Raw genomic sequence first — 13002 nt, 5'->3', positions numbered from 1 at the left:
GGGAAAAACAGGTTAGATTATTTTGGAAACCTGCGTTCAAAATCATTTAGAGGCATCAGCAGGTTTCTAGATTTTCCGAATCTCATAGGTCTCAGGAATCCTTAACTTCATCTGTGACTGTCTGCTTACCCTCTCTTGGAAACTTAGTCGATTACTAAGTTCTCTTCATTTTGTCTCCTTGACCTCTTATTTCCCTCTGTTTATTTCCACTGCAGTCCATAACCATTTTTTACAGAATTTTGCAGTGGTCTCATTTTCTGTTTCTTTCCTTCTACTTTGCCTTTTTAGTCTTCACACTCTTAGTACAGTTATTTTTGAAAGCGCAGGTCAGAAAACCCTCACGTCCTCTCTCCAAAGTTCTCTGTAAGAAACAGGAATGGTTTAGAAGGTTTTCAATAATCTGTCTCCCACTTCTATTTTTATATTTATTTCTCACCATGTTTGCATCATGTACCCTGCAATGCAGCCATACTCAACTTCCTGTCTTTTCCATATGCTCTTCCCTCTATTTGGAACTACCACCCTTTTTCTCTCTCCAGATGATGACTAATCTAAGAGTCTTTCTTCTTTTCTTTTGGTAAGACTTTACCATTTCTTTATTTCCATGGCATTTTGTTCGTATTTTCACTGTAGAATCTGTTTTCATTTAGCTTTGCTTTATTGCTTTGCCCTTATTAGATGCAAGGTACGTGTTTGAATGAATAAATCAGAACGTTAATTAAAACTCTTTCACAGTTGATCAGGGAGGAAAAGCAAGCTTAACTTACAATAGAAATGTTGGAATTAAAATTAATCAGCAGCATATTTGAGTAATAGTAATACCATTTAAGATTGTATGTTACCCTTTAAGTATATGACTAGAAGTTGCAGTTGAATATTGAAGGATTACCGAGTGATGGAAGAAACCTGTTTGTCATTTGTTCATAGAAAATAACTTAAATGCTAGATGAGAACAATAGACACTGAGGATTCTGAAAGGAGGGAGAGAGGGAAGGGGGAAAGGGTTGAAAAACTACCTGTTGGGTACTGTGTTCACTATTTGGGTGATGGGATCAATAGAAGCCCGAACCTCAACATCATGCAATATACCATGGAACAAACCTGCAAATATACCTCTTGAATCTAAAATTTAATAAAAGAGAATAAATTATTAGAACAAAGAATATTTCTGTTTTTAATGAACTTTATTTTAAAATTTGAGAATATTTATCACATTGAAATGGAAAAAAATCTTAAGGCTTAAGTTGCATGTGTTAATTGTTTATTACCAATGTATTATTTATCTGGATGTAATTTTTTTTTCAACTTCTCATGTTTTCCTGAAGGTTGGTGCTTATTTAACTTTTGAGTGGAATTAATATACTTTAAAAATCATTATTAATAAAAATAAAAATAAAAGAAAAAATCATTATAGCAATTAAAACCATAGCAGTGTAACAGTACTTTGTGGAGCGGGGTGCCTTCTTAGGGATGGGTGTTTTAATCATCCTAGGGCTGACAGATCCTCTTAAAATGTAAATATTTTGGAAACTTAAAAATGTTGGACAATGATTATTAGGTATCAGAACAGAGAGGGAACATATTAAAGCTAATAGTGTTGTATCATTTTATCTTTAGTTTCATTTCTAGTTGAAGTAATAAATTTGCATTTGTACTTTTTCCCAGAGCTTTTGGCTATACCTTTCATTCATCGTATCAAGTACTTATTGAACTCTTGCTTTTATATGTTTGCATTTTAAACATACTAGATTAAGTTTGAGTGGCAGTGTGTGCTCAGGCCTGCTTCTAAAATTTGCAAGATCTGGGGCAAAGTACACAGAGGCCCACATACCCTGTGTTTAAACATTTAAAAGTTATAAATCAAAGTAATAAATTGCTAAAGAAAAATAGGTCTTCTCCTCTTGCCTGGAGAAGTAGCTCAGTGATCTGGAAGACCAAATGTAGGTTTAGATTGCTGTAGCTCTGGGGAGAGCTAGCCTGTGGGGCAGGCCAACTGCCTTCTCCTCCCCGTCCTGGCCATGTGCCAAACCAGGAAGGACCTTGCCTGAAGAGATCCTGGTGCCAGGTCTACATCCCTACAAACTACAGCCTCTTGGCCACTGTTTAGGCTAGAGAGGTTCCCATTTGTTAGGGTTAAGTGCCCTGATGGGGAAAGACTTACAAGAGTCCCAGTAGGCTTCCAGTTTGGGGCTGTTTAGACAGATTTCTGGACCCTGGTACTCAGAAGGGCAGGGCAGGCTCTGGGTCAGTTTGTCCTGTGGATTTATCCAATTGAAAGGGGTGTAGTCAGAAGAATAGGGAGGTCCTTTTAAAGTCCAGGGCTCAGGGCCAGGTACCTCTTGCCCAGGTCCTCATGGTGGTACTTACTATGTGCCCTTGGACCTAATAAAACTAAATGTTCCTGAAGAGCATCAGAACTCCACATAGTCTCTAGATTTCCAACCTATGGCTGGGAGCTCAAAATTTAAAAAATAAATTGTGATTTGTCTGTGAACAGTTACTAGGTACTTAATTGTTCATAGACATTGAATATAGGCAATAGAGTTTCCAGCTTTATTAGCTGTTTTTTATTTTAGAACTTAAAAAAAATAATTAAATAGTGGTATCGAATTTGGGTTTATGCTTGCTTTGTGGAACTTGTAATTATGCACTCTTTGTTTTAAATATTTCCCCACTTATTTAAAATAGCTATTAGCTTTTTTATGGGTAGTAATAGTGTTAGAATGGAAAATAATAAATTGAAAGGTATTCTTAATGCTGTTCTAGTCCTGGTTCAATTTTCAAGTATATTCGACAGAAAGAAAAAAAGCTGTGAATTGACCACTTAAGTAAATCAGTCTGCAACTCAGTGTCCTAAGATTATTAAATCTAGAGGTAGGAATATAATTTTATGTCATGAAAATTCATCCCCTACCACTTTTTGTAAAATACTATATTTCTGGTTGGTCTCATGATAATATACAATTGTAGTTTTTACAGTAATTTTGAAAACGAAAGAACCAATTCAGTGTAAAAGGGAATACTTGATTATTGTATAAGAACAATAAAAGCTAATTTACTGTTATATTACTCAGTACTGAAAGCTGCAAGAGGCTATCTTTCAGTTCATTCTTCATTAATTATGCTGTATGGTGGTGATATTAGTATGAGTTTTATGGAAGGCTTTCAGGTTGACATCTCTGAGCTTGTATTTTGGCTCACGTGAATGTCTTTACCATATTTTCCTTATGATTGTTGAGGGGTGAATGAAGTGTTGAAGGCAAAATGGACTAATCAGTCACTGTGATTCCTCTATGAAAACTCCCATGATAAACTCTTTTTTGAAATGGCCTTAGTTCATTCATCACAGATTATAACTGTTGAAAATAAATTGTTGTGATTAATAAAAAACACACAAAAAAACTTTTACTTACCAATCTTCATAAAGACTAACCCTTAAAAATTTGCCTTGTATGCTAGATTACTGGAGTTTTAGTATCAAATTAATTTGGAGGCATTTCACTATTTATAGTTCTTTAGCTAGTAGCCAGATAATTAGGAATTAGTTTGAACCTTAAAATTTAGGTAAAAGGTATTATGTGATATCTTAAAGACGATAATTCTAACAGAACCATTTCATTTACATGGTCCTTGTTGCACGTGTATAGTAAAAGCATGGTACAGAAATAGATTTACTTACGTACATTTGCATTTAGCTCAGTTTTGCAATAAGTAGGTAGATAGAGTATGTTCAGTTAAATATTATGTTGGTATTTGATAAAATAAATTCTTCCCACATTGCAATCTTTATTTCTTGGATGGTAATGATGCTGATTTGTTCTAGGACTGAAGAAGTTTGCTAGGGCTGCCATAGCAAAGTACCAGACTAAGTGGCTTAAACAACAGAAATTTGTTTTTTCACAGTTCTGGAGTCTAGTGTCCAAGATCAAGGTGTTGGCAGAGTTGGTTTCTTTTGAGGTCGTTTCTCCTTGGCTTGTTGATGGCTGTTTTCTCCTTGTGTTTTTGCATGGTCTTCCTTGTGTATCTGTGTTCTAATCTCCTTTTCTTATAAGCACATCAATAATTATATAGGATTAGGGCCTATCTTCATGACCACATTTTACCTTAATTACCTCTTTAAAGACCTGTTTCCAAATGCAGTCATCTTCTGAGGTAGTGAGACTTCGGCATATGACACAGATCTGTCCATAACAAGGGCATAGGGTGAATTCAGTGCAAACTGAAATTTTGGGTAACCAATATATGTTTAAAATGTGGAGCAGTTTATGTAAGTGTTTTAATTGTCTGCTTTACAAATTAGGTGTTCAGAATATTTTTTATTTCCCCTTTACCTAGTTTAATTGTACAGATATGGGAAAGGGCAATTAAAGACTGATGATGATATCAGTTCTGAGCACTTGATGTTTTTTAACTTGGTGGTGTTAGTATGGTCATCCGGGAGTTAGGGCATCCTGTTTAATGGTTGGTTGAGTTTTCTGGGCTATTCCCTGGGAATCCAGAGGTGGATCCTGGCTCAGTGCTCTGGGGGCAGTGCTCCAGGTTAGTACTTTGGTGAAGCTAGGTGGGATTCTTTGCAGACCACTATTTAATGAAATATCTTTGAGGTTTTAAAAATAGACACAGGCTTTTTTAGTTAAATGTGGAAAAAACTGAAGTATCCAGGAAGTGTTCTTCGGTGTCAAACCAGGTTAAAAGTGCCCCAGATCAAGAAAGTCCTATAAAGACTATTTGACAGTGTATTTCTGTTTGGTCCCATAGCTTCATACTTGCCACATTGTAGGTGCTCAGTAAATAATTGTAGGATGAATGAGTAGATTTCAATTAAAGCAAGAGGAACAAATAAGTCATAGCTGCAGTGCTCTTTTCAAAAGCTCATATTCACATTGTCAGAATAGTTTTGTCTTCTCTGCCCTGGCAGGCTTTTGTTTTTTATTTATTTTTTTGCCAGCAAATACAGTATACATATTAATTGAACTATATACAGATAAGAAACAGCCATTTGGAGCCCCTTATTTTTAATTCTCTCACATGTAAGTTTGGAAACAATAGACCAATAGTTCAGCCGGGATATATAGAAACTTCTCCCTATAAGGTTTTTTAGATAGGAACAGGTTATTTTTTAGGGAGTCTACTTTGCCTACCACCAGTAGGTGCAATTAGGTGGCTGTGTATGCTTTTGCTTGGCCATCTTAGTAGTCTGCCTTGTGGTGCTATGTTTGGACCTGTTGGTGTTAAAAAATTTTATGTTTCTTATAGCCAAATTGCAATTAATTTTAGATAAAATTTCCAGGATATTTGGAAAATATAGGAAAAAACAGAGAACCAAGCTGTCAACATCTATAATTCTCTTTTTGAAAAATTTTACCTATTAATGCGTTTGCATTTGTTGTTTGATTAGTGTTACTTTGTGCTTCTAAGGAATTGAATAATGAACAGCTTTTGGGAACAAATACCTGTATTTTTGCAGAATTCTACTTCTCAGTATTCATATTTATGCTGTAATTACCTTATTGGTCTGCTGCAAGCTTTTAGGTGTAGTGTATACTTGCCATCTTTTTTCTTAGTTTAACTTATTTAATGGGTGAAGAATTTTAGACGTGGCATGAGAGGATAAAATTTGGATCGTATATTTTGATAACAGTACTGCCAACTTGTTAACACTGTTTAGATTTTTAAAATTCAAAAAAAATTCCTTAAACTAGAGATAAAAAATTGAATTAGATGCTATAATTGTTAGATATAAATAACTGCATTTTGGCCTTCAGTCATCTATCTTATTTTTCTCATTTATATCTGAATTTGTGCAGTTTTCAGAGTGTTTTCATTGTTTTAATATTAGTGGGTTTCTGAGTCTCATGACGACTAAAATGGAGTTTCATTAATTGAAAACACCTGTTAAATTTAAAAATATGTCTATGAATGAAACTTCTAAGGATGTCCAAAGTAATGCAGTGGAATGTGACTGAGTTGAAATCAGCCATATGAATCAGACCTTTGTGGTATATTTGTGTCTTGATTTAGGTTGGTTGAAGACTTTCAATGACTACTTTAGAGACAAGACTCAGTATATTTTTAATAACATGGTCCTAAAGCTGAAAGAAGACTCACGGAGGAAGTTTATTTGGTCTGAGATCTCTTACCTTTCAAAGTGGTGGGATATTATAGATATTCAGAAGAAGGATGCTGTTAAAAGGTTTGTTTTAAAACTTTTTTGGAATTTGGTAGTATTAAAAATTAATTGTACAATGAATTAAGTATTGAATTTTTAGATGGTGAAAATTCTTAGCTTTATATCTGAAACTTAAAATATTTCTTCACATACCATGTTCATTGGTTTTGGTTCATCTCTGAAAAAGCCATTTGAATCTTTTGCATTTAAATCCTATGTTCCACTGGGTGCTCACTGCTGTAATCCCAGCACTTTGGGAGGCCGAGATGGGCGGATCACCTGAGGGCAAGAGTTCAAGACCACCCTGGCCAATGTGGTGAAACCCCGTCTCTACTAAAAATACAAACAAATTAGCCAGATATGGTGGCTCACGCCTGTAATTCCAGCTACTCAGGAGGCTCAGGCATGAGAATTGTTTGGACCCAGGAGGCAGAGGGTTGTAGTGAGCCAAGATAGTGCCACTGCACTCCAGCCTGGGTGACAGTGCGAGACTCTGCCTTGGGGGAAAAAAATCTTATGTTCCAACTTTGTCCCACAAATGGAATTACTAGGTCAAAGTGACTTAATAGTTTAAAAGTTTTTTTTAAAGCATATAATTAAAGTGACTCCTGTATAAGTTTGTTTCAGTGTATTTTTCAGTCTTCCATATAGAAAATATCAATTTATTTGCTTTTTGGTCAGCAATATAATTTTTGAAACTGTTGGCCAATTTGATGGTTGAAAATTTTCATTTTAATTTTTATATTTCATTGGTAACAATGTTGCATATATTCTCATACAGGTGAAGGTTTTTGTGACTTGCCTATTATACTTTTTCTTACTGATTTTTAGGAGTATTTATATATATTCCTTAACTCATATTTTTTCTCAAATTTTTATTTTCATATTTAAGCGTTTGATATACAAAATTTTAACACATTTATCTTCTCAAATCTGTTATTCTGTTTTCTTCAGATATTGCTTTTGCTGTCATGTTTTAAAAAGTTTTCTCCAATCTAGAGGTCAAATAAATAGTGCTTTTTTTCTTCCTAATTTCGATGGGAGGTTTTTTTTTACCATTCTTTTTTTTTTTTTTTTTTTTTTTTTTTTTTTTTTTTTTTTTTTTTTTTTTTTTTGTTTTTCAGGGATTTTTTTATTTCCCAAAAAACTGATTTTTAAAAAAATATGTTACGATGGGAGGTTTTCTGATCTCCATGTATCCCCTGGAGTTACATATCACATTCTCAACTTTTTTTTTTTTTTTTTTTTTTTTTTTTTGGTTTTTTTGGGTTTTTTTTTTTTTTTTTTTTTTTGGTTTCAATTTTTTTTTTTTTTTTTTTAATTTATTTATTATTATCTTTTAATGAATTGTTTTCTTTAATTTATTTGCTGTCACTTATACAGCGCTTACTGTATTAGTACCTGTTCTAAGCACTTTACAAATTGTAGATAATAATCTTCTAAGCAATTCTGTGAAACAGGTACAATTGTTATCCTTGTTTTACACATCAGGACACTGACTTGTCCAGGGTCACAGGGCAGCCTGGTATTCCATGTGGTCCAGACTGTCCAGCTCCAGAGACTGTCTCCTTTGCACACTGCGCCATCCTGCCTCCCCAAGGTTGAATTAGTCCATCCTTTTCTAGTGATTTGAAGTGCAATCTTTATTGTATTTAAATATGCTTTAGTTCCTGGGCATTTTGATCTGTTTCATGGACTTCCCTGTTTGACTGCAATTGTTGTGCCTTTATGATATATTTCATTAATTGACAGTTGAAGTTCCCTCTCGTCTTTTTGTTTTTAGTTTTTATGTTTTTAGTTTTTATTTTTAGTTATTATGGATACGTAATCGTTGTACACATTTATGGGGTACATCTGGTATTTTAATATAAGCATATAACATATAATCAAATCAGGGTCATTGGGATATCTGTCACCTCAAACATTTATCATTTTCTTGTGTTAGGAACATTGGAATTCTCTTTTAGTTATTTTGAAATATATGATACATTATTCTTAACTATATTAAAAAGTTCTTTCAATGAGTGAACATTTAATTTTCCCAAAGTGCTTTAGAATTAATTTGTTAAATTCTTCATACTCCATCAAAAAAGTAATCTCCTTGGATTTTGATGAAAATTGATGTAAACATTTAAAGATAATTTGGGGAGAATTGAATTTTTATGATTTCCATTGGATTTTTTTTTTTTTTTTCCTCCTGATAGGAGGCTTAAAATGCTTACAGGTTTGGCTAGGAAGGTACTTTAAGTGAAGGGTATATTTTCTATGAGTACTGGGATTAATTAACTACCTCATCCAAAGGGGCTAGCCACATCCACTCTAGCCATGTGCTGCCATCTCTTGTAAGGCAGGCCCTAGTGGTGACAAAATACTCTAAGGCATTTGCTTATCTGTAAAGGATTTTTATTTCTCCTTCACTTATGAAACTTAGTTTGTGGCTGGATATGAAATTCTGGGTTTAAAATTCTTTCTTTAAGATGGTTGAATATTGGCCCCCACTCTCTTCTGGTTGGAGCAGTTTCTGCGAGGAGATCTGCTGTTAGTTCTGATGGGCTTCCCTTTGTGGGTAACCCGACCTTTCTCTCTGGCTGCTCTTAAGATTTTTTCCTCTCATTTCCAACTATTGGTGAATCTGGCAATTATGTGTCTTGGTTCTCCTTCTTCGAGGAGTTCACTGGAACCAGAGTTGTCAGGATATCCCTCCAGTTACTCAAGACAAGCTAGAATTCCAAAATATTATGTAAAATACCTAGAATTTTTACATTGAAATGTTAGCTATTAATTAGATTAATGTACCAGGACATGCACACATGTGCATGCATACGCAAACACACATATACACACACACACACACACACACACACACACAGACACACACAGTGCCAAACAGATCACATCAACATTTCTGAATCTGTAGTTTAGATACAGTAGTTTGCAACATTTTAAACATTAATAACTGTCTTATAAAACCACATAGGCATTGGTGTTTGTTTTATAAAGGTAATTTTTTGATTAACTTTTAAGTTTTTTGCCAAGTGCAGTGGCTAATGGCTATAATCTCAGTGACTTGGGAGGCTGAGGTAGGAGGATCCCTTGAGCCCAAGAATTGGAGGCTACCATGAGCTGTGATCATGCCCCTGCACTCCAGCTTGGGTCGGGCCGTGCTATTTCGGATCCATCCCTTGCTCCGCGAATTATCTTCTTAATGGGATGGGGGCAAGACCTCAACTCTAAAAAAAAATTTTTTTTTTTAGGTCTTTAGGTCTTACATTACTTCTTGAGCGTGAATAATATTTCATATTTTCTAAGAAAATAATTTTATAGATATTCTCAGATTGTTTCTGATTTTAAGAATTTATCCCATCTGTAGTTATTTTTGCTTTTTTGTTGCTTCTTTTGGGAATCTGGTTTTTTTCTTCATTTTGATTTACTTAATTTTACTGGTTTTTGCCCACCTTACCCTCCTAGAACCTATTTATATTTTACCAATTTTTACTCTTGACCTATCTGCTTTCATCTTTCGTAATTCCTTCTACTCAATTTCACTAATGCTGAAATGTTAGCTATTAATTAGATTAAACCAGGACATGCACACATGTGCATGCATACGCAAACACACATATACACACACACACACACACACACACACACACAGACACACACAGTGCCAAACAGATCACATCAACATTTCTGAATCTGTAGTTTAGATACAGTAGTTTGCAACATTTAAACATTAATAACTGTCTTATAAAACCACATAGGCTAAGTTTTTTGCCAAGTGCAGTGGCTAATGGCTATAATCTCAGTGACTTGGGAGGCTGAGGTAGGAGGATCCCTTGAGCCCAAGAATTGGAGGCTAGCACTCCAGCTTGGGTGAGTGGGCAAGACCTCAACTCTACTTCTTGAGCGTGAATAATATTTCATATTTTCTAAAGAAAATAATTTTATAGATATTCTCAGATTGTTTCTGATTTAAGAATTTATCCCATCTGTAGTTATTTTTGCTTTTTTGTTGCTTCTTGTGGGAATCTGGTTTTTTTCTTCATTTTTTTACTTAATTTTACTGGTTTTTGCCCACCTTACCCTCCTAGAACCTATTTATATTTTACGTAATTCCTTCTACTCAATTTCACTAATGCTAAATGAACCAGTCTACTTAATAAGTTCATTTGTGTGTTTACCTTTTAGCAATATTCTGAGTAGCTTTTTATATGTTTTTATATGCTATTTTCTTATTGTATTTTTTTGTAAATATTTAATAACTGTACTACTGTTTTCTTTTTGATTTAAGTATGTTAGAAAAATAATTTTCAATTTGCAAGTTCTTTTTTTTCCCGGTTATACTGTATTATAAACTAGCTTTAATGTCTTATGGCCATAGAGTATGGACTGTATACTTTTTTTTTTTTTTTTTTTTTTGAGACTGAGTCTCACTTTGTCACCCAGGCTGAAGTACAGTGGCGTGATCTCAGCTCACTGCAACCTCTGCCATCCAGGTTCAAGTGGTTCTCCTTCTTCAGCCTCCCAAGTAGCTGGGATTACAGGCACCCGCCACCACGCCTGGCTAATTTTTGTATTTTTAGTAGAAACAGGGTTTCACCATTTTGGCCAGGCTGGTCTTGAACTCCTGACTTCAAATGATTCACCTGCCTTGGCCTCCCAAAGTGCTGGGATTACAGGTATAAGCCACTGTTCCTGGCCTGTATACTTTTTATTCTTTAGAGTTTTTTGAATTTTTTTTTATGACTTAATGTGTAATCAATGTTGATGAAGCCTCTACTGGTATTTGAAAAGGTGGTGTTTGTAGAATATAGAGTTTGGTATCTGCTAATTCAGTATTTTACAATTGCTATTTTTATCTTTGTACACTCAGTTTTGCTGTCATATTATATACACATTCTTAAAAATCGTGTTATGCAAAATTGTGCAATATTAAACCCAGGGCTCATGAAAAAGTACAGTTAGAGCATAGCACTCTAAAACTTCATTAGTGACGTAGACACACACAAGAGATGGAAACCTAATAAAGATGCAAATCCAATTTTGCCTGTGTTAAATTGGTTTAAAAATGCATAAATAAATATGCCAGTTTACCTTGAAAAAGGCCTAAAGTTTGCTTGTGGAAGGGTGTATTGGAAGGAATATCGATTCGAGTTATTACTGAAAAGTAATGGCAAGTAGGTTAGCTGAAGTCTGTTGGAAAGTTGAATAGCACATGTGGATGACTGTGGCTCATAACCCTTGATGAACTGAGGGAGCTGGTAGATGTTTGAGGTGTGTCTGTGTGCCTTGTGCATTCCTTATACAGCTTTGTTCAGCTGAGGGAAGTTTTGTACCTTCATCAATGTTTCTTGGAGACTGAATTGTGCATAAGCAAGGCAAAATTTATTTCCTTATGTAATCAATCACCTGGGAACTCATTCCCATTTTCAAAACAAGTGTTTATAGCAGAACTGACTGTACTTATTTTTTGCTACTGTTCCCCTGTCAGCTTTTATTTTTTGGATATTTTGTGTGTGTGTGTGTGTGTGTGTGTGTGTTTGTTTTCCCATTCTTGCCTGATCTTTGTTGGCTTCTGTATTAGCTCATTCATTCATTCAACAGACACTTCCCGAACATCTACTGTGGGGCAGAGACTGCAAGGTGGGCACTCCTAGACTAAGATTTATTCTTCTTTATTGTAAACTGTATGTGTCATCATTGACACCATCTTTTCTCCTTTTTATAATTAATATTATTATACTACCACTTTCGTTGTTCGTTTGCTTGAGTTTGCTGTCCTTTTTACTTGAAGGACTGTCAGCTTGGTGGTTCTAAAGGCTGGGAACTGGGACCAGGCTGCCTAGGTTCAAATTCTGCCAAGTCCCATCTACTGTTTGACTTTGAGCAAGTTATTTAACTTTTCTATACCTCAGTTTCTTCATTTGTCAAATGAGGATAATATTGAAACCAATTTTATTGGTTTTTGTGAGGATTGAATTAATTCAAACACCATGCTTAGCACAATGCCTGGCACATTTTAAGATCCCAATGAACATTAGTGCTTTTTAAAATTTTATTTGAGACTTTGAGTATTTCTCCTGGATACCATATGTAATTCTTAATGCTGAAGTCTTCTATAATGGGAGAGTTTTCTTTTAATTTTTAATTTTTCTTTGAAACAGGGTCCCATTCTGTTCCAAGGCTGGAGTGCAGTGGTATGATCACAGCTCACTGCAGCCTCAACCTCCTGGGCTCAGGTGATCCTCCCACTTCAGCCCTCTAGTAGCTGGGACTACAGGCGCACACCACCACGGTGGCTCATTTTTGTATTTTCTGTAGAGATGAGATTTTGCCATGTTGTGCAGGCTGGTCTTGAACCCTTGGGCCCAAGTGATCCACCTGCCTCAGCCTCCCAAAGTGCTGTGATTATAGGCATCAGCCACTGTGCTCAGTCCCTATTATGGGATATTTTATCTATAAAATTTTTTTTCTCTTCTGTCTTAAAGCTTTCTTATGTAATGCTTCATTGAAGGTAACTTTTTCCCCATGCTCACTTACTTTATTTATGAAATTTTAAATTTTCACTAAGGGTTATATATCTAGGTATGTATAACTTTCCATTAAGATTCCCATCAATCAATTCAAATGTTTCTTTAGCTTATGTGTTCTGTGCTTACTAATTTACTACTGCTTTTGTTTCATTTATTTTACCTTGTTATTGTGTCTCTAGTCTCTCTTTTTCATATGCATTTTTAATTTGTTATATTTACTATGTTTTGGGAGTTTTTTCCCAAGAGTCTTCCCTACCACCCCCTCAGTTCAGTACTCTGGTATTGAGTGTTTTCTGGCTT

The 13002-nt window shown here is 34.9% G+C and overlaps 2 protein-coding genes across 4 annotated transcripts in view; both read left to right on the top strand.

Annotated features, from left to right (window-relative positions):
• Nucleotides 1–13002, top strand: part of LOC126956139 (uncharacterized) — a 604199-nt gene that overhangs the window by 306186 nt on the left and 285011 nt on the right. The window lies entirely within an intron of this gene.
• Nucleotides 1–13002, top strand: part of MAN2A1 (mannosidase alpha class 2A member 1) — a 175378-nt gene that overhangs the window by 33521 nt on the left and 128855 nt on the right. For 2 of the 3 annotated variants that reach the window (XM_050793036.1, XM_050793037.1), the window contains one exon: nucleotides 6022–6193. In XM_050793036.1, coding sequence (XP_050648993.1) covers nucleotides 6022–6193 — 172 coding nt within the window. Of the gene's footprint in view, nucleotides 1–6021; nucleotides 6194–13002 lie in introns of those variants that run through there. The other variant, XM_050793038.1, reaches the window with a different exon arrangement.

Source organism: Macaca thibetana, chromosome 6, assembly GCF_024542745.1.
Source record: "Macaca thibetana thibetana isolate TM-01 chromosome 6, ASM2454274v1, whole genome shotgun sequence".
NCBI lineage: Eukaryota > Metazoa > Chordata > Mammalia > Primates > Cercopithecidae > Macaca > Macaca thibetana.
Note: the sequence above shows the minus strand (reverse complement) of the source record. Positions and strands in the feature narration are given on the sequence as shown.